General features: G+C 42.6%; 1 protein-coding gene across 1 annotated transcript in view; it reads right to left on the reverse strand.

The window, feature by feature from the left end:
• Positions 1-22,366, reverse strand: part of LOC132815923 (antizyme inhibitor 2-like) — a 63,119-nt gene that overhangs the window by 17,342 nt on the left and 23,411 nt on the right. The window contains exons 3-6 of the mRNA XM_060825298.1: positions 20,244-20,416; positions 2,605-2,739; positions 735-816; positions 166-249 (exon numbers count right to left, since the gene is read on the reverse strand). Of these exons, the coding sequence (XP_060681281.1) occupies positions 166-249; positions 735-816; positions 2,605-2,739; positions 20,244-20,416 (474 nt within the window). The remainder of the gene's footprint in view (positions 1-165; positions 250-734; positions 817-2,604; positions 2,740-20,243; positions 20,417-22,366) is intronic.

Consider the following 22,366-nt stretch of genomic DNA (forward strand, 5'->3'; position numbering starts at 1 on the left):
TGTGTTTGGATTTCTTGGTTTGTTAAATTTTATCTTTTTCTTTGTGTGCCTTGCGTGCTTCTGTTTCAATGAAAGCATGATCAAAATATGAGCAATCAAGCCAGGTATCATTTTGGGATTTGGCTTGTCCACTAGTAACATTAGCAGGGATCATAACTGTTCTACCTCTTCAAATGTAACTTTGTCTTCTGTAGTTCCTGGAAAACCACCTCCAATATCAAGTAAATACATCTGAAATCCAAGATGAATCTGTAAAATAGGAAATAGGTATCCAATTTGGGCATAATAAATAATGATCAAGCATCAGATTTTCTGTGGTTTCTCATGCAATTATACACCACGGTTAATGGGGTTATCACAATGCTGATTCATCACCTCCATATCAACCCTCATTGTTCATGAATTTAGTGGATGGTCATTGTAGTTGGTTGCCCTTCCTATTGCTAATACTCTTTCATTTACCTTGGCTGGTTTCAGCAACTGCAATATAATCACCTGGATTTATCTTTAAGGTAAAATTGACTGTTTTTATCTCAACCACCAAGTGTGGTAGTCTCAAAGTTCAAGAGGTTATAAAGTTTGATTTTTTAAAATATAATTGGAGCAAAACGATCATTACAAAATAAATGCACCGATTGCTAAAATGACACAAACTGTTTTCAGTTTTATCATAAACGTATCATCAAAAATTTATTTTCGTTCATCTTTCAAATGACATTCCAAGTAAAACATACCCCAATATCAAAGACAACGCGTGCATCAGCTACAGCCTGAGCAAAAATCTTTGGATCAATACAGCCACTTCCGACATGAAAACTGTGAAAAGAAGAGATATCATCAAGCTCCAACTGAAATCCAGGACTTTTAAAATTTGTTTCATGAGATGTCAGCGTTGCTGGCTTGGCCAGTATTTATTGCCCACCCCTAATTACTCAAGTGTTGACATGGGCTTGGAAATAAATGTAGGCCACGCTAGGTAAACATGGCATGGTTCCTTACCCAGATTTTGTGAATTAGATAGGTTTTGCAACAATCAACAGTGTTAAATTGTCAGCGTTAGACCGAGCTTTTTTATCGCAGATTTTTATTGACTGCAAACGTCACTCTCTGACAGAGTGAGATTTAAATCCATATATCCAGAACATTAGTAAGAAGTTCTGGATTACTTGTTCAGTGACTATGCCACCACCTAAGGAATATACAGACATTCATTTTCTATAAATGTGTTCAGCATCAGCACACGGTTTAACTGGAACTCTTCGCCACACATATCATTTCTAAACTCAAATGATCTTGAACCAAATTTCCACATTTCAAAACATAGCACACTGTATTTGACCTTAATCTTCTCCATCTATCTCAGAATTCCACATTCCTCTCAGTACGTGGGCTGCATATCAGAAATATAGGGCTGCATTTTCCAGACAAGAGTCCAGAACCTGACCTCAAGTAGTTTTCTGGATCCAAGTTTCCTCATGGTCATTGTGCAGAAGGCACCCAGTGACTCTTTCATTTCTTCAGTCATCACCCAGCTCAGGATGGCAGCCACATTCTAGAGGCAAAAGTTTTATTGGCAGCCCCTATTAAATGGACCTCCATCAGCTGTCAATGTGGCTGTAGGCAGATTGATTAATAACTGAGTGTACAAGATCCTAGTGCATGTATACGGTCACGGAAGTGCTGATCAAAGAAGCAGCATAAACCACCTCAAATTTATGTTGGGGGGAGTAAAAATCGAGAGAAATGTATTCTTTCTGGAGAACAGCAGGAGGAAGCCATCCAGCCCGAGTAGTAGGGCACACATGACTAAAGGATGTTAAAGGGGTGAGAGGTTACAGTGTGTGATCAGTATCTGCATTGAGTGCAGGAAGTCCAGCAATTCCTCTCTGATGTATCGCAAACTGAGTAAGATGCTGGGCCCAGCTGACAGCCATAAAGTAGCTGCATGATCTGAACCTCACCACCTAACAAAGGAGCAGTTCTCAGAAAGTGTGTGATTTACATAATCCTGTTGGACTGTAACCTGGTGTGATGTGACTTCTGACCTGGACTTCACTGAGCACAATTCGATTTCACAACAGCCATTGCATGTGTGACCATGTAAACCTCACCTGAGGGAAGGTCTCACTCTGCTGCAGCAGTTTGAGAACGTTGACTACTTGCTTGAATTAATAAATGCAAATGTTTCTTGTGATGTTCAGCTAGAGATTATTGCAGCCTTAAAGACTCTTAACATAACAGGGGTAAAGAGTATGCGGTACCTGCCAGAGTAGTGGGAATGGGCAGCTAACCTCACAATTTTAATGCTAAGAGAGAAAGAGTGTTTACCTGTCATTGGCTTTTTACAGTAGGGTCTCGTGTAACAAGGCAATAAAATAAATAATTTTATATCACTTGCACATCATCATTTTAAATGGTGCAAATCTTCCTACGAAGAGGGAACAATAACACTGATAAACTCTTACCTGGTGGATGTAAAATCATAAAAGCGAGCCAGTCAATTCAAGGGTACGTACATATAGACAATCAATGCTGGCTTTGCCAGCAATCCTCACTTCCCATGAAAAAGAATTAATTTTAAAAAAGCAAAAATATGTGTCCTACCTAACACCAATGATGTCCAAATTCAAAGTCTTTGCATATTCCATTAGCTGTCTGCACTCAGTTATTGGTGCTCCAAACTTTTCACTCAAGGGCAATAGGGATGTAAAATCATTTACAGCAATGCGTAGAACCATTCTGAAACAGCAATAAGAAAATGAATTTAGCATTGCTGAATAAAACAGAATTGCAAAAATTATCTCAGACACTGAGATGAAACCAAACTAAATGACCTTGTTTATTACCTACCATGCCTTTGTAATGTCTCTCATATGTGATTTCTGCTCATCTTACAATGTGCATTCCTGAACAACTTGCCTGTCTGACAATAGGTTGGCACCGCTTGCATTTATGCCATGGTTAGAAAGCCACTGTCCACCTGGATGAGCACTGGCAATCCAAATTTGTGCAGCTCAAACAGAGATGCAGTGGTAACGTGGCAGAGAAGAGTTATTAAACTGGAGAAGGCTCAGAAAAGTTCACCAGGATGTTGCTGGGAATGGAGGGTTTGAGTTATAACAATAGATTAGATGGGCTGGGAGTTTTTTTTCACTGGAGCTTAGGAGGTTGAGATTTAAGATCATAAGATACAAGAGCAGAAGTTAGACCATTCAGCCCATCGATTGTGCTCTGCCATTCAACCCCACTTCCTCTTTCTACCCATAATACTTGATCCCCTTCATAATCAAGAACCTATCTACCTCAGTATTAAATGCATTTTTTTTCACTGGAGCTTAGGAGGTTGAGGTGTAAAACCATAAGGCACAAGAACAGAAGTTAGGCCATTCAGCCCATCGATTCTGCTCTGCCATTCAGTCATGGCTGATAAGTTTGATAAGTTTCTCAACCTCATTCTCCCACTTCCTACCCATAACACTTGATCCCCTTCACAATCAAGAACCTATCTACCTCAGTCTTAAATACACTTAATGACCTGGCTTCCACCAGGTGATTCACCATTCTCTGACTGAAGAAGTTTCTCCTCATCTCTGTTCTAAATGTCTTACTTTTACTCTAAGGCTGTACCCTTAGGTCCTAGTCTCTCTACCAAACATTTCCCAGCATGCACTCTATCCAGCATTCAGTATTGCATAAGTTTCAATTAGATCCCCCCATATCCTTCTATACTCCCTCGCAAATAGTCCCACAGTCCTCAAATGTTCCTCAGATGTTAAACTTTTCATTCCTAGAACCATTCTTGTGAACCTCCTTTGAACATGCTCCAGGGCCAGTGCATTCTTTCTGAGATATGGCACCCAAAACTCCACACAGTATTCCAAACGTAGTCTGACCAGAGTGTTATAGACCCTCAGCAAAGCATCCCTGTTTTTATATTCAAAATTAATGCCATCATTGCATTTGCCTTCCCAACTACTAACTCAACCTGCAAGTTTACGTTGAGAGAATCCTGGGCAAGAACTCCCAACTCTCTTTGCACTTCACAGTTCTGAATTTTCTCCCCATTTAGAATATAGTCCATACCTCTATTGTTCCTACCAAAGTGCATGACCTCACACTTTTCCACGTTTTAATCATCTGCCAGTTCTTTGCCCACTCTCCTAACATGTCTAAATCCTTCTGCAGCCTGCCTGCCTCCTCAATGCTACCTGTCCCTCTACATATCTTTGAATCTTTTGCTAACTTAGCCAGAATGCCTTCAGTTCCTTCATTTAGATCATTCACGCATAAAGTGAAAAGTTGTGGTCCCAACATTAAGTCTTGTGGAACACCACTTGTCACTGACTTCTATCCTGAGAAAGACCCCTTTATCCCTACTCTCTGCTTACTGCCAGACATCCAGGCTTCTAACAATGCTAGCACCTTGTCTCTATCACCATGAGCCCTTATCTTACAGAGGAGCCTCCTGTGCGGCATCTTGTCAAAGGCCGACTTGAAGATAATATGCATCGGTTCTCCTTGGTCTGACAAGCTCATTACTTCCTCAATGTTATGGCCTTGGTATGCAACCACCTATAAAGAGACAGCACCTCAAAAGCTAGTGCTTCCAAATAAGCCTATTAGAATATAACCTGGTGTTGTGTAAATTTTATCTTTGTCCACCCCAGTCCAACACTGGCACCTCCAAATCAAAGAATTCTATCAGATTTGTCAGGCATGATCTCCCCTTGATGAAACATGCTGACTTTGCCCAATTTTACCAAAGACTTCCAAGTATTCAGAAATCTAATATTTCACAATGAATTCCAGTATCTTACCTACAACCGAATTTAGACTAATCAGTCTGTAATTTTCCATCTTTTGCCTTACCCCCTTTTTAAACAGTGTTGTAATGTTTGCAATTTTCCAGTCCTCTGGGACCCTCCCTGATCCTAGCAATTCCTGCAAGATCACCACAAATACTTCCACAACTCTTCAGCTATTTCCCTTAGAACTCTGGGATGTAGTCCATTTGGTCCAAGTGATTTATCCACCCTCAGGCCATTCAGGTTTTCTAGCACCTTCTCCTTGGTGATGGCCACCTACTCAGCTCTGTCTCCTCACTCTCTTGAATGTTTGGAATATTACTTGTGTCTTCCACTGTGAAGACTGATGCAAAGTAATTATTTAGTTCCTCAGCCATTTCCTTGTTCCCCACTAATATCTATCCAGCATCATTTCCAGTGATCCAATGTCCACTTTTGCATTTCTTTTGACCTTTATATATCTGACGAAACTCTTATAGTCTTCCTTAATATTACTGGTTAGCTTACCCTCATATTTAATCATCCCCCTTCTTATTTTTTTTTTGTTGCTCTGTTGGTCTTTGTCAACTTCCCAATCTTCTGGTTTCCCGCTGCCCTTTGCAACAATGTATGCTTTCTCGTTTGCTTTCATGCTATCCCTGACGTCCCATGTCAGCCATGGTTGCTTCATCCTCCCTGTACGCTGCTTCTTTTTTCTGGGGATGAATTTCTGCTGTGTCTCCTGAATTACTCCCAGATACAATTCTCATTGCTATTCCACTGTCTTTCCTGCTTGGCTCCTCTCCCAGTCAATTTTACCCAGCCCCTCCCTCATACCTCTATAACTGCCCTTATACAGCTGTAATATCGTTATCTCTGATTCTATCTTCTCCCTCTCAAATTGCATCGCAAAATCAATTTTTATCACTGCCTCCTAAGTGTTCCTTCACCTTCCACTCCCTTATCAGGTCTGCCTCATTGCACAACACTAAATCTAGTTTTGCCTATGTCCTGGTTATCTCTACCAAACATTGCTCAAAAGCAATCTCGTAGATATTCCACAAATTCCTTTCCTTGCAATCCACTACCAACCTGATTTTCCCAGTCCACCTGTATATTGAAATCCCCCATGATGACTGTAACTTTGTCTTTCCGACACATCTTTTCTATCTCTTGGTGTATCTTGCGCCCCAGCTCCTGACTACTGTTTGGAGGCCTGTACGTAACTCCAGCTATGTTTTTTTTACCGTTGCAGTTCCTCAATTCTACCCACACAGATTCTGCACCATCTGACCCGACTTCATTTCTTACTATTGATCTAATTTCATTTCTTACTAATAAAGGCAACCCCACCTGGCTGTCCACCAGCCTATCTTTCCGATAGGATGTATATCCTTGAATATTCTGCTCCTAATCCTGAACTCTTGCAGCTACTGCATCATACTTGCCAATTTTGAACTATGTCACAAGCTCATTTACCTTAATCCTCATAGTGCATTCATTCAGAGAAAACACATAGAACAGTACAGCACCGTACAGGCCCTTCAGCCCTTGATGTTGTGCCTGCCTTTTTTCCTACTCTAAGGATACCTTCATTGTGCTGTCTTCCATATGCCTATCCAAGAGTTGCATAAATGTCCCTAATGTATCTGACGACTACCACTGCTGGCAGTGCATTCCACACACCCACCACTCTCTGTGTAAAGAACCTACCTCTGACATTTCCCCTAAACCTTCCTCCAATTACCTTAAAGTTATGACAGACCTTCTGCCATGGGAAAAAGCCTCTGGCTATCCACTCTATCTATGCCTCTCAACATCTTGTACATCTCTCATCTTTCTTTTCTCCAATGAGAAAAGCCCTAGCTCCTCAACCTTTCTTCATGATACATGCCTCCAGTCCAGGCAGCATCCTGGTAAATCTCCTCTGCACACTCTCTAATGGTTCCACATCTTGCCTATAGTGAGGTGACCAGAACTGAACACAATATTTATTCTATGTGTGGTCTAACCAGGGCTCAAAACAGCTGTAGCACAACCTCACAGTTTATAAACTCAATCCCCCTGTAATGAAATCCAACGCACCATACACCTTCTTAACAACCTTATCAACTTGGGTGGCAACTTTGAAGGATCTATTGACATGGAACACGAGATCCATCTGTTCCTCCAGACTGCCAAGAATCCTTCCTTTAACCCTGTAATCTGCATTCACATTTGACCTTCCAGAGAGAATTACTTCACACCTTTACTGGTTGAACTCCAGCTGCCATTTATCAGCCCAGTTCTGCACTCTGTCAATGTCCTGCTGCAATAAGCAACAGCCCTCCACACTATCCACAATTCCACCAACTTTTATGCCATCGGCAAACTTACTAACCTACCCTCCAACTTCCTCGTCCAAGTCATTTATAAAAATCACAAAGAGCAGAGGTCCCAGGACCCATCCCTGCAGAACACCCTGGTCACTGAGTTCCAGGCTGAATACTTGCCATCCACCACCACCCTCTGTCATCTATAGACCAGCCATTCTGTGTCCAGACAGCCAGATTTCCCCTCTCTTATCAAACTATGGTTTTCCAAGTAATCATAAATCTTGTCTCTCAGAATCCTCTCCAATACTTTGCCCACCACTGATGTAAAACTGGCTAGTCTGTAATACCCAGAATAATCCGTAATCCCTTTCTTGAACAAAGGAATAACATTTGCTACCCTCCCATCATCTGGTACGACTCTAATGGACAGTGAAGACGCAAAGATCACCATCAAAGGCGCAACAATCTCTTACCCCACTTCCTGTAGTAACTGAGAATACAATCCGTCTTGTCCAGGGGATTTATTGAATCTGATGTTTTTCAAAATTTTCAGCACATCCCCCTTCCAAACATCGACCTATTCTTGCATATCAGTCTGTTTCATGCTGCCCTCAGAAAATTCAAGTCCCCTCTCAATAGTGAATACTGAAACAAAGTATTCATTAAGGACCTCTCTACGTCCTCCAACTCCAACTGCAAGTTCCCTCCACTATCCCTGATCTGCCCTGCCCTCACTCTGGCCATCTCTTGTTCTTCACATAAGTGTAGAACACCTTAGGGTTTTCCTTCATCCTACCCGCTAAACTATTTTCATGCTCTCTTCTAGCTCTTCTAAGTCTACTCTTCAGTTCCTCCCTACAATCCCCATTCCTGTCCACAGAGGGAGCAAAGCTTTTGAACCTGTTGAAAGAGGACAGGGGAGGACGCTCCTGCACCTCTATCTCCTGGATCCCTCTACCTGCCTCACTCACAGCCACATCATCCTGTCCTTGACCACAGGCCAATTTGGAGTTAGTTAGTCTAAGGGGTGTGACTGTCTCCTGAAACACCACATCCAGGTAACTCCTTGATAAATCACAATGTTTGAAGCTCAGACTCCAGCTGATCGACTCTGAGAGGAGTTCTTCTGGCAACCAAGATTCACTAGAGAGCTGGTCACTGGGAACCACAATGGGGTCCACCAACTCCCACATCACACAGAAACAACACATCACCTGACCCTCCATTTTTTTTAAGTTTGGAATCTTGTAAAAACACTTCACTGTTTTTATACCTCTGCATGGGTGACCCTGTAGAGGTTTATAAAATCATGAGGGATGTAGATAAGATGACTACCAAATTTCTTATCCCCAGATTGGGGAGTTCAAAGCTAAGGAGCGTATTTTTAAGGTGAGAGAAGAAAAATTTAAAAAGGACATGAGGGGCAACTTTTTTGACCCAGAGAGTGGTCAGTATGTGAGATGAACTGCCAGAGGAATGGTAAATGCAGGTACAGTCACAAACCTGAAAAGACTTTTGGTTAAGTACATGTATTAGAAAGATTTGGAGGGAAATGGGCCAAATGAAGGCAGGTGGAATTAGCTTAGTTTGGTAACATAGTCAGCATGGACTGGTTGGAGTGAAGGATCTGTTTCTATGCTGTATGAGTCTATGACACTCTGTGTAGAATATCAATACTTCTTGGTCTCTTGGAGAATGGAGAAACAGAATGGTTGGATATATCAGACTCTCTGGATTCTTGTGGTGCAGAGAGGATTTGGCTACTCCCAACTGTCTCTGCACTTTCCAGCTAAATGGGGAGAGGTAGAGGAACGAAGAGTTACGATTCCATCAAAGTGCAGCTGGGGAGCAACTATCCCACAAGTTGATGTTTTGCTGGGTTGCCACCATCCAGGAAGCTGTTTGTCCTGAAATCTACCTAATTTTGATATGTTCATATTCATCTATAGCAATTTCCTCTGGTGGTTTACTCCCCTGTATCACGCTCCAAGCCCATGCCACCTTCACTACTATTTTATGTTTGCCAACTTACTGTCTCTCCAATTTCTTAAGTTCATCAAGCACTGCCCACCCTCATCATGCTTCTCTCATTTTTTCCCTTTACTTCCCCTGCTGGCCGAGCTGGATGAGGGGGAAGTAAAAGGAAGGGTGGATCCCATTGTGGTTCCCAGTGACCAGCTCTTCTCACACCCCAGCAACTCACCATGCTCAAGTTTGCCAAACTCTCCAGCCTTTCTTCTCTCATATTTTTAGATTAGACTTACAGTGTGGAAACAGGCCCTTCAGCCCAACAAGTCCACACCGACCCGCCGAAGCGCAACCCACCTAACACTACGGGCAGTTTAGCTTGGCCAATTCACCTGGCCCACACATCTTTGGACTGTGGGAGGAAACCGGAGCACCCGGAGGAAACCCACGCAGACACGGGGAGAACGTGCAAACTCCACACAGTCAGCCGCCTGAGTCGGGAATTGAACCCGGGTCTACAGGCGCTGTGAGGCAGCAGTGCTAACCACTGTGCCACCGTGCCGCCCACATATGTCAGCCACTCAGCCCCACTATCAATCCATGCACATGCTGACATACCAATTTCAATGCCAAGGAGACCTTTAAATTATTTGTCATCTTGAGCATGTCATGTCAGTGAATTTCACTCGGAATCTGGAGGCCACCTTGGAACAGGAGAAAGAGTAGGTGTGGGAAAACGTAAGAAGCAGGCATTCACTCCCGACAGACTGTTCAAGAGGGCTTGTGGAAACTCTGCTCCTTATATAATAACTTTGCTTTGCCACTCTCACTCTATCCTTTCACTGTTTTGATTCCTGTAAATTTCCTTGCATTTGCCAGTGTCTTCTCAAATCTTTTCTTTGCTGTTCTTACAATATTATACTGTTTGCTTATATTTCTATACTCAGTGATAGTGGAGTATCACATTAAGTTCATATTCCCAGTTTAGGGAGAGAGCTGAACAGTCAAATTGAACTTTCACTCCTAAATTGAAAGTTTTCATACAGGCTTTGATGGGCATCATCTGATCATTCACACTCACTGTTCAAGAGCAAAAGTCAAGAATGATAATTTGACAAGTGTCATAACTTGCAATTACATAGTGCCTTTCAAAGCAGCAAATATCTCAAATCATAGAATCCCTACAGTGTGGAAACAGGCCCTTTGGCCGATCAAGTCCACACTGACCCTCTGAAGAATAACCCACCCAAATCCATCATCCTACCCTATTTTATCTATATTTACCCATGACTACTGCACCTAACCAACACATCCCTGAACACCATGGGCAAATCAGCACGGCCAATTCAACTAACTTGCAGAGAAAATGCTGGAAAATCTCAGCAGATCTGGCAGCATCTGTAAGGAGAGAAAAGTGCTGACATATCGAGCCTAACTGACCCTTTGTCAAAGCATTTTCTCTTTTGGTTTCAGATTCCAGCATCCACAGTAATTTGCTTTTATCAACTAACCTGCACATGTTTGGATAGTGGGAGTAAACCAGACGCAGGGATAATGTGCAACTCCACACAGACGTTCACCTGAGGCACAGAGACATTCGCCCAAGGCTGGAATCGAACCCAGGTCCCTGCCACTGTGAGCAGCTGTGCTAATGACTGATCCTCCACACCATCCCAGTGTGGAGGATTTGTTGTGGAAGATTTTGGTGAAATGTCAGAAAGCATTTTGAGAAGGATTTATGAAGAGGGGAAATATCGTGAGGCACAGAGTTTACAAGATAGAGTTCTAGAAAATGGAACAAGTCAACTGATCTTTTCTGCCACTGGTGACAAAGGGAATACAGAGAACTGTGCCCATGAGATTGGAATGAAGATGTGGAGTTGAGTGTGATCTGAATTTTTCCATTTGCAGTTCAAAACTATAAGATATAGGAGCAGTAATAGGATGTTCAGCCCATCTTGTCTCCTCCATCTTTTATTCATGACTGGTATGATTCTGAACCACATCACCATGCTTTCTTCCCGTAGCCTTTGATCCCCTTACTAATCAATGACCAATCTATCTCTGTCTCAAATACACTCAATGACTTGGTGTCTACATCCTTCTGCAGCAATAAGTTGCATAGATTCACCACCACATGGCTGAAGCAGTTCCTCTTCATGTCAGTTCTAAGGGTCATCCCTTCACTCTGAGGTCATGCCCGTGGGTCCCAGTCTGTCCTACCAATGGAAACATCTCCGCATCTAGTCTATCCAGGCCTCTCTATAAGTTTAAATGAGATCTCCCTCTGCCCCCACTCCCCACCCCCCCCCTCCCCCACCACCACCACCACCACCATCTTTCTAAACTCCATGAAGTTCAGACCAAGAGTCTTCAACTACGGGTCACACCACAAGCTCTTCAACCGCAGGATCATTCTTGTAACCTTCCCTGGACCCTCTCAAACGCCAGCACATCCTTTCTTAGATACAGGGCCTGAAATGGCTTCCAATATTCCAAATGTGGTCTGACCACAACTTCAGCGACACATTTCTGCTCTTGTATTCTAGCCCTCTTGAAGTGAAAGCTGACGTTATATTTGTCTCCTAACTGCCAAATGAATATAAGTGTTAACCTTAAGAGAATCCTGAACTAGGACTTGCAAAGCCCATTGTGCTCTATTTTGTCCTCATTTAGAAAGCTCAGTGTATAACTTCAAATTTTCTGACATTGTCTTCCATCTGCCACTTCTTCACCCACACGCCTAGCCTGTCTAAGTCCTCTTGCATTGCCCCTGCCTCTTCAACGCAACCTGCCCCTCTACCTGCCTTTATGTTATCTGCAAATATAGTGACAATGCCCTCAATTCCTTTGTCCAGATCATGAGTGTATAATGTGAATAGTTGTGGTGCCAACACATACTGCTGTAGAACTTCATTTGTCACCGACTGCCATCTTGAAAAAGACCTCTTTATCCCCACTTTCTGCCTTTTGCCATTCAGACAATCTTCTGTCTATGCCAGTATCATACCCCTCACACCATGGGCTATTATCTTATTTAGCAGCCTCCTGTGCAGCACCTTGTCAGTGCGGTGAGTGCGTTCCACGTTACCATAGTCCTGAACAAAGTTTCGCACACATTTCTTTAGTTTTCATCTATTTTAATTATGCAACTGAGCTGTTGTGTACAATTTACAGGAACCCTGTGATGGGAAGACAGAAGTCCTCAGCAATGGTGAGACCTCCCATATTATATGCCTCTGGGAGCATGCCTAATGCGTAGCTGCATTGCATGCCTAATGCTGGAAGCCAGGCACTACCTCTTCAACCGCCATGCTTGACCCTGAATTTAACAATGCTGTAGATGAAAGGCAAAGCAGCTGCTGCTTCCAGGTCAGAGATCTGGAGGTGCTGGAGCGGAGGGCTATCCTTGTTTCTGCAGACTGATAAGGAAATCATGTCAACAGACCCAGCCAGGCTGGACCCAAACAGCAGCATGTGTCAGTGAGAACATCACTGATGTCCTGCCCTCCTGAGGATACCTTCTCTTTAACTCTGCCAATGCACATCTTAACTGGTTTGGCAAGAGAAGAGCCCAGTCACTCATTTAGACATTGGGACAGTCCAGCAGGCAATCGACCCACTCAGTCTCATTGTGATGTGCTGTGCATCTCTACCATTGCCACCAGTATTAAGCCATTCTAAACATGCACAATTTTTCATGCATCTTCTATAACTAAATCCCCTTCTTACGAATGCAGCACTGGCATTCCACGAACAGCTTAGATGAGGCTCACACTGGACAACCTCAGCCATGACTCCACCTTGAGCAGGAAGCTGACGAACCCTCCGCTGGGAAGGCTTTCACCTGCATCCTCCAAAAGCTGAGAGAATTTCACCTCAGAGGGTCCTCTGAGGTGTCTAGACAACACAATCTGGTGATCACACCATTGATCTCTCTCAGCAGCTGGTCAAGGAAGGTCTCTGACAGTCAAAGACTGCCAGAGGATTGGTTCTTGCTCAGCAGCAGGCAGAAGACATGCCCTTGTTCTTCCCAGAAATGGCTTGATCAAAGTACAGTGCCAGGCACAGGTAGATCAAGTGGTTTTAGCAAAGGTACTCAGTAAACCGGAATGAAGACTGGTAGAGTCTATCAATGTTATCAGTGCTGTGCTGGCTCTGTCGTGCATACATCTTGGTGTCTCCAGGGATTGGTTGGTGACTAGCGTGAAGACCCAGGCCAGAAGCACAGACTGCGTCTGCCGATGTGAACACAGACTTTCATTCTATCATGCCAGCCGTGGGTGCTCAGCATTTACAGCAAGGCAAGAGGGAGAGGATGTACCTTGATCTCACTCCAGGAGCTCCTTCCTCTTGGAGACGGAGTGATGCTAGCAGACACACACAGTGCGGAGGAATGACAGACAGATCTCCGAGGGGCTTATTATTTGCCACTGCACCTCCCTCTTGCTGCTGTTTCTATATTCTACATATCAACAAGGGTGAGCCGGTAGACTACATATCAACAAAAATGAGACTATAACTGGCCAGGAGACTGTTAGCATGTCTGGGCCATCTAGGCTGAAAGGTATAGGTGGATGACCTCGAATATCTTCCAGTCCAATAGGGTCAACCACAGAGGAAACTCCCTCCGTGCTGGTACACATGAGAGCATTCAGTCCAATTAGTCCACATCAGTAGAATTGAAGCTGGCCTTTGAACCCTGTCCTTATGTATTCTTCAAAGTGAAAAACACAATGTGCCAATATTTTGGAAATATATTCTACAGGAAATGGCTTATTATCTTTATAGTCTCAAGACAACATACTAGTCTGCTTTGGATTGCCTCTTTCACCTTTGAAGGAACATTGTCGGAAATTCCTTTCACATGCATAGGTGTGACATTTTGTGGGTATCTCTCTCTGCGGACAGCTACATATTTTACATCTACAGGCATTTTTGGCTGTAGCAGCCATCTTTTAAAACATATTTGGAATTACAAGTGAAAAATATCTCCAGCACTTCAGAGCTGTGATCCATGGTCATGACAGTTGCTGAGCATTGCTTATCGCTCCAAAGTAATCAACATATAGACTGGAGGAAGCTTCAAATGTCAGGTATCCTTAACTACTGACATTGAGGACAGCAGCCAAGGTGTTCAATTTTCATGTAGAAATCATGGAAGCTAAACACAATCAGGGGTTTACTGGGACTTTACTGGGGTTTAGCCTGACATATCAGCACTTACATCCATCTCAGGTCTTGTATGGACCACTGGCTAGAGACATCTTCAACCTTTCCTTAATACGATCCTTAGTAAGTCCCCAGCTGCTTCAAGTAGACAACTGTAATCCCAGTGCCAAAGAAAAATTGTACAGCATGTCTCAATTACTCCCTGACTATTGCTCTGACATCCTTAATTATGGAGTGTTTTGAGATGTTGATCATGGCTCACATCAACTCCAGTCTCCCAAATCACCTTGAACCTTCACAATTTACGTATAGGTGCAACAGGTCTATGCAGACATTATCTCCCTGCCCTTACACTTATCCCTGAAACATCTGGGGAACAAGGATACCTATGTCAAGCTCCTACTTATTGATTACAACTCCATGATCTACACCATAATTCTAAACAAACTCACTTCCAAACCTCCCCCAGTAATTGGATTCTCAACTTCTTGACCAACAGACCTCAGTCAATAAGGATAGGCGACAACACCTCCTCCAACTAATCTTCAACACCAGTATCCTGCAAGACTGTGCACTCAGCTCTTTACTATTCTCCTTATGTACACGTGACTATATGGGCAAATTCTGCACCAACTCCGTTTACAAGTTTGCTGACAATATCATTGTTATAGGTTGGATCTCAAACATCGAGGAGACCAAGTACAGGAGGCAGTTAGAGTTCCTAAGAGCATTGTGAAAAAACACCAATTTCTCCATCAATGTCAGCAAAATACGGGAGCTGGTCACTGACTTCAGGAAGCGGAGTGGAGGGCATGTCTCTGTGTGCATCAATGGTGCTGAGATGAAGATGGTTAAGAGCATCAAGTTCCTGGGAGAAACCATCACCAACTATCTGTCTTTGTCCACCCACGTTGACACTATAATCCAGAAAGCACAGCAATGTCTCTACTTCCTCAGGAGTCTAAGGAAATTCGCAGGTACATAAAGACTCTTATAAATTTTTATAGGTACACTGTAGAAAGTATCCTGCCTGGACACGTCACAGTGTGGTATGGCAAGTACTCTTCCAGGGACTGAAAGAAACTACAGAGAGTTGTTTCAATCTATCACACAAACCAATCTCCTATCCACTGACTTCATCTATACTTCCCATTACATTGCTAAACCAAACAGCATAATCAAAGATCCCTCCGCGTCCACTTATATGTTCTTCAACCCTCTTCCATCAGGCAGAAAATATAAAAGCTTGTGTACATATTTGAAAAGATACAAGAACGGCTTCTTCTCCGCTGTTATTTAACTTTTGAATGGACATCTTTAATGATAAGTTGCAGGCATAGAGTCAAAGAGATGCACAGCATGGTAACTTATCCACACTGACCAGATATCCTAACTCACTCTGCTCCCATTTGCCAGCACTTGCCCATCTCCTTCTAAACCCTTCCTATTCATTTACCCATGAAGACGCCTTTTAAATGCTGTAATTGTACTAGCCTCCATCACTTCCTCTGGCAGCCTATTCCATATGTGCACCACCCTCTGCATGAAAAAGTTGCCCCTTAGGTCCCATTTATATCTTTCCCCTCTCACCCTAAACCTATTCCCTCATCCAGGGAAAAGACTTTGTTTATTTATCCCATCCATGTCCCTCATGATTTTATAAACCTCTATAAGGTCTCCCCTCAGCCTTCGACACTCCAGGGAAAACAGCCCTAGCCTATTCAACCTCTCCCTTTAGCTCAAACCCTCCAACTGTGGCAACAACCTTGTAAATCTTTTCTGAACCCTTTCGAGTTTCGTAACATCCTTCCTATAGGAAGGAGACCAGAATTGCACACAATATTTCCAAAAGTGGCCTAACCAATGTCCTGTCCAGCCACAACATGACGTCCCAACTCCTGTACTCAATGCTCTGACCAAGAAAGGAAAGCATACCAAACACCTTCTTCACTATCCTATCTACCTGCGACTCTACTTTCAAGGAGCTGTGAACCTGCACTCCAAGGTCTCTTTGTTCAGCAACACTCCCAAGGACCTTACCATTAAATGTATACGTCCTGCTAAGAGTTGCTTTTCCAAAATGCAGCACCTCGCATTCATCTGAATTAAACTCCATCTGCCACTTCTCAGTCCATTGGTCCATTTGGTCAAGATCCTGTTGTAATCAGAGGTAACCTTCTTTGCTGTCCACTACACCTCCAATTTTGGCGTCATTTGCAAACTTACTAACTATACCTCTTACCCGTATCCAAATCACTTATATAAATGATGAAAAGTAATGGATATAGCACCGGTCCTTGTGGCACTCCACTGGTCACAGACCACCAGTCTGAAAAACAACCCTCCACCACCATCCTCTATGTTCTACCTTTGAGCCAGTTCTGTATCCAAATAGCTAGTTCTCCCTGTATTCCATGTGATCTAACCTTGCTAACCAGTCTCCCATTGAATGCCTTACTGACATCTATCTAGATCATGTCCACTGTGTTATTGCTTCAAAAAACTCAATCAAGTTCATTTGACATGATTTCCCACGCACAAGCCATTCTGATTATCCCTAATCATTCCTTACCTTTCCAAACACATCTAAATCCTGTCCCTCAGTTTCCCTCCATCAACTTACCCACTGCCAATGTCAGGCTCACCGGTCTATAATTTCCTTACCATATTTCTTAAATAGTAGCACGACATTAGTCAACCTCATGTCTTCCAGCACCTCACCTGTGACCATCGTTGATACAAATATCTCAGCAAGGGGTCCATCAATCACTTCTCTAGCTTCCCACAGAGTTCTAGGGTACACCTGATCAGGTCCTGTGGATTTATCCACTTTTACGCATTTTAAGATATCCAGCACCTCCTCATCTGTATTATGGACATTTTTCAAAGTGTCACCATCTATATCCCCACATTCCATATCTTCCATGTCCTCTTCTGCAATAAACATTGATGCAAAATACAGCGTGACCACCCCCTTATTCACGGGTCCGGTTAGTGCGGTTTCAGTTACACGCGGTTTATCATGGCCTGAACATATGAAATGGAACATTCCAGAACCAGGGACCAGGAGACTGCCGGGAAGGTACGTTTCCCATTTAAATGAGTGGGTTCGCACCTATCCGCGATTTTGGGCTTCTGCATTAGGTCCTGGGCACGGGAGGGACTGTTGTACTCATTTAGTATTTTCCCATCTCCTGTGGCTCCACACACAGGCTGCCCTTGCTGATCTTTGAGGGGCCCTAATCTCTCTCTAGTTACCCCCTTGTCTTTAATGTATTTATAAAATTCCTATGGATTCTTCTTAACTCCAGTTGCCAAAGCTATCTCGTCCCCTTTTTGCCCTCCTGATTTCCCTCTTAAGTATACTTCTACTGCCTTTATACTGTAAGGATTCACTCGATCTCTCCTGTCTATACCTGACATATGCTTCCTTATTCTTAGCCAATACCTCAATTTCTCTAGTCATCTAGCATTCCCTACACCTACCAGACTTTCCTTTCACCCTAACAGGAATATACAGTCTCTGAACTTTCATTATCTTATTTTTGAAAGCTTCCCATTTTCTAGCCATCACTTTACCTGCAAACATCTGTCCCAATCAGCTTTTGAAAGTTCTTGCCTAATACCATCAAAATTAGCCAACTCCAATTTAGAATTTCTGTGCTTGGATCTGGTCTATCCTTTACCATCACTATTTTAAAACTAATAGAATTACGGTTGCTGGCCCCAAAGTGCTCCCCCATTGACACCTCAGTCACCTGCTCTGCCTTATTTCCCAAGAATAGGTCAGGTTTTGCACATTCCCTAATAGATACAGCCACATATTGAATCAGAACAATTTTCTTGTACACACTTAACAAATTTTGATATCTCTCTCTGCACCTTCCCATTGGCTCTAACATTGTATCCTGTACTCTGTTTGGTTAATCTGTTGGACTTGTACATTGTGATCTGCCTGTAAAGCATGTAAGACAAAACTTTTCACTGTACCTCAGTACACGTGACAGTAATAAATCAAATCAATTGTGACCTTGACATCCTTCACTCGTTTTGACCTCCCTGTAATATATTGCAAAGTTCAGCAATGATGGGACGGGGTATTCTTTACCTTGACCTGCACTAGACAATTGAAGAAAATGAGAATGGGGCTTATAGATTTGGGATGACCTCATTCTCCTCTGCTTCCTTGGTGGATCTTCATTTGCTGTTTCTTCCTCTGCAGCTGCTGCTGGTTGCTATTCTTGCTGGATTGCTGGCTCTAATATGTGGGTCTTTTTCAGTCTTGAAAAATGTTGTGACTGGTGTGCCATAGAGATCTGTGCTGGGATCCCAACTCTTTACAATTCATATCAACAATTTGGATGAAGGGACCAAAGTCTGGTAGCTAAATTTGGTGATGACATAAAGAGAGGTAGGAAATTGTGTTGTGAGGAAGACATAAGGAGCCTAGAAAGGGATATAGCTAAGTGATTGGGCGAAGATCTGCCAAATGGACTACAATGTAGAAAAATGTGAAATTGCCAATTTTTTCAGAAAGAATAAAAGAAGAAGCATATTACATAAATCATGAGAAGTTGCAGAACTTGAAATGCAGAGAGATCTGGGTATCTTGGTGTATGAATCACAGAAGGTTAATATACAGTTCAAGCAAAGAATCAGGAAAGCTAACTGTGTTATGTTTTATTGCAAGGACTAGTGAATGTAACAGTAGGTTGTGCTTCAGTTGTACAGGGCATTGATGAGACTGCATCTGGAGTATTGTATAAAGTACTGATCACTACATAAAAGAGTGATCTTAATTCATTGAAGCAGATCAGAGAAGGTTTCTGAGACTCATACCTGGAATGAATGAAATGGGAACAGAAAGTGCTGGAGAAACTTAGCAGGTCTGGCAGCATCTGTGTAGAGAAAGCAAGTTAATATTTTGAATCAGGTGACCATTCTGCAGAAATGAAAATGAATGGATTGGCTCATAAAGAAAGGGTCCACATGCTAGGCCTCTATCCGCTGAGGTTTAGAAGAGTCAAACTTGATTTAAGTGAAACTTGTATGACCCTGAAAGAATTTGACTGGGTGGATGTAGAAGGAATAGTTTCTCTTGTGGGAGAATCTAGAACATTGCCACTTGTTTGAAGTACATCCATTGTATTAGCCACAAACTGCAAGCACGTTCTGCAGGTCTGCCAGTGAGTGATCCCGGTGTCACACAGAAATGTGTCCATCTCCTGTCTGACTGTTTAGTACTCCCCACAGTCACAAGCTGCTTTTGTTTCCATCTGTTCCAAAAAGCTCCAATCCACAGAGAGAGGCTGGGAGCCTGTAACTGAGCTCTAAAGACCTCGTGCACCAAAACATAATGTGACCTACATAGAGATTGTCAGCCCATAGGCTCGTGCTGACGTGAGTGTGCTCTAAGAAAATAATGTGAAGTGGATAGTCTGGCAACTTTCAAATAAACACTGAAGTTGTGAGTACTAAGAAAACACAGCAGGCATAATGAGGTGGTGAGACTGATGGTTTGTGAATGCAACTTGCATGGATGTAGATTCAAGGGAGATGGTGGCTATAGAGCATGCAGCAATGTTCATGCAGTAGAGGTTCATGATAGCCAAGGCAAGCATTCTACAAGCTGGAGTCACTAGGTACCCATCCCGAATTATCTATTGAGCATTTGCACTGGTGATTCCTTAGTGGAAGAGAGGAGGATTGGAAGTAAGGCTTGAATAAGGTGGGATTTTAATGAGGTGCAGATGTACGGAAATATTTTCCCACCTTTCATACCACTGATCAGGCCACAACAGAGAGGAAAGCTCCGCTAATAATTACTGTTTACTGACTCAAGATGTTGCAGCGATATATAAATAAGAATGATTACAATGCATTTAACATGTTCTGCACAAAGACCAGAGAAGCTATGCAAGAACAGGCGTATAGCAGAGAACTATACTGAAATTGCTGAGTTTAACATGCAATTCAGGCAGACAGAGAGATGCTGCCAACTTACTTGGCAGTTGGATGGATCATTGCAACTTTGAGCAGTTCGTCTTTGTTATCAAATGTCATCATCTGCACTCCACGGCTCATAGCATATTTAATATGAGAGACCTCCTTGCAGGGATTTGCATAAATGATTCTCTCTGCCCGTACACCAATATCTAATATTGTCGCAATTTCATTCTGGTTGGGAAAGAAAAGCAAGTCAGTTTACATAGTAAGCAGTGTAGTTCCTAGTTTTGAATGTGCATTTGCCACATACTAGAGCCATGGAAAATAATTTGAAAGGGCTATGGAAACCGTAGACTCAGCATTCACAATACAGTGATCTAAATGAGTGGCCACATGGGGCCTCGGAGTCATGTACCATACAACACCTCAGGGTCTGCTTGACTGTGGTAATTCCTTTTGATGAAATGTAATGAAAGGGATATGATGTGAAGCACATATTGGAGATGGTATGTAATCGATTATTCTTCTGCATTATATATCCTCCACACACTTAGACCCATGACTTTAGGGAATGGTTGAAAGTTTCCTGGAAAAAAGCTCATGGTTCACACAGGACTCTTTGTTAGGAAAAAGGCAGGAAATTAAAAATAACCAGGCAGCATCTTCATAAAAACAATTCCACCTCAGAAAGCCAATCAGGCACTGTAATCTTTTTTTGATTGGTAAGTTTATCCAGGGTTAAACAACAACCTTTGCCACTATGATAATTGTAGTGAGTGTAACGAGGTGAGTCAGGTGGATTTCATAGAATGAGTTCCCAATTTGGGCTGTTAATCTGCTCAGTCAAGGAGCCCTGTCTGATAGATAAAATCAGGAGTGTTAATGGTTCTGTTCACTCTGAAAGCTGTCTCTAAGGAAGCTGGATCAGTGTCAAGGACTCTCCACATGTAAATGAAGGGTGACTCGATGACAGGATACCAGCCTCTGCAGAGTTATTTCAATAAATTTCTTTAATAATTTCAACAATAGATGTGAACTTTTGTTTTTAATTCATTCATGAGATGTGAATGGTGGTAGCTAGGCTAGCACTTATTGACATCTCTAATTGCAGTGAAGAAGGTGGTGGTGAGCTGCCTTCTTAAACTGCTGCATTCCTCGCAGTGTTGGCACACACTATTCATACTAGTTGGAAGAACACTGCAGAATTTTGACCCACTCACAGAGAAAGAACAGCAATGTACTTCTAAGTCAGGATGGTGAGTGGCTTGGAGGGCAACTTGGAGACAGTGGTGTTCATAAATTTGTTGTCCTTGCCTGTAATGATGATACAGGCTGTGAGATTGGATACTGCTAACTCACCTAGCTTTTCCTAATCTGTACATTCTTGTCAACTGTCAGATTGTGAGATTTAGACTTTGGCCTGCAAGTCAGGCTAATTAAAAGTAACAGTGAAAATTATATTTAGTTAAAGAATCTCAAACTTACACCTTCTAGATAGAAAAGAAAGTAAAATTCTGACTCTTTACTGACTGTTTTAATTATAAAACTGAACCAAGAATCATTGTATTACATATCCATGCAGTTTCAACCATCAATATAAATTATGGTCTATCTCTTGATGAGCTCAGGTGAACTGATGACTTGTTGGATTTGCTGCCGTTGAGGTCACTCCATCAAACATTACCTCCTTGAAGGCAGGGGATTTCCCATAACCTGGCAGATTGTGTTACACCAAAGATCACAGCGTCATTTCCGGGGTGACCATGTTCATTCCTGGGCAAGTTTGGGAGTACTCTTTGGAACCTCTGCATTGAGAACTCCAGCATGGATAGAAGGATACCTCAGGACAGCTGGTCTGAATGGTAGCAATGTGCTCATAAATCCTTTTGCCACTCCTTACAGGATGGCAGCATTTATGCTCTCATACCAGCCACTCCACAGTGCCTTTGTTGTTTGCCAACCAACCAGTACAGACTGCTGCCACTCACCTGAGGTGGTGCAACAAATACATTATACTAAGGAAAAGAGACTCATTAATTAACTTTTGACAGGACAGAAAATCCTGTGCCACAACATTATTTACATCTGGTCTTGGCATTATGACAATTTTCACAAGAACCAACATAAAACATTCCAAGTTCTGGTGATTCACTCTTCCCCGAATAAGATCATAGAGATGTA

Source organism: Hemiscyllium ocellatum, chromosome 5, assembly GCF_020745735.1.
Source record: "Hemiscyllium ocellatum isolate sHemOce1 chromosome 5, sHemOce1.pat.X.cur, whole genome shotgun sequence".
Taxonomy (NCBI): Eukaryota; Metazoa; Chordata; class Chondrichthyes; order Orectolobiformes; family Hemiscylliidae; genus Hemiscyllium; species Hemiscyllium ocellatum.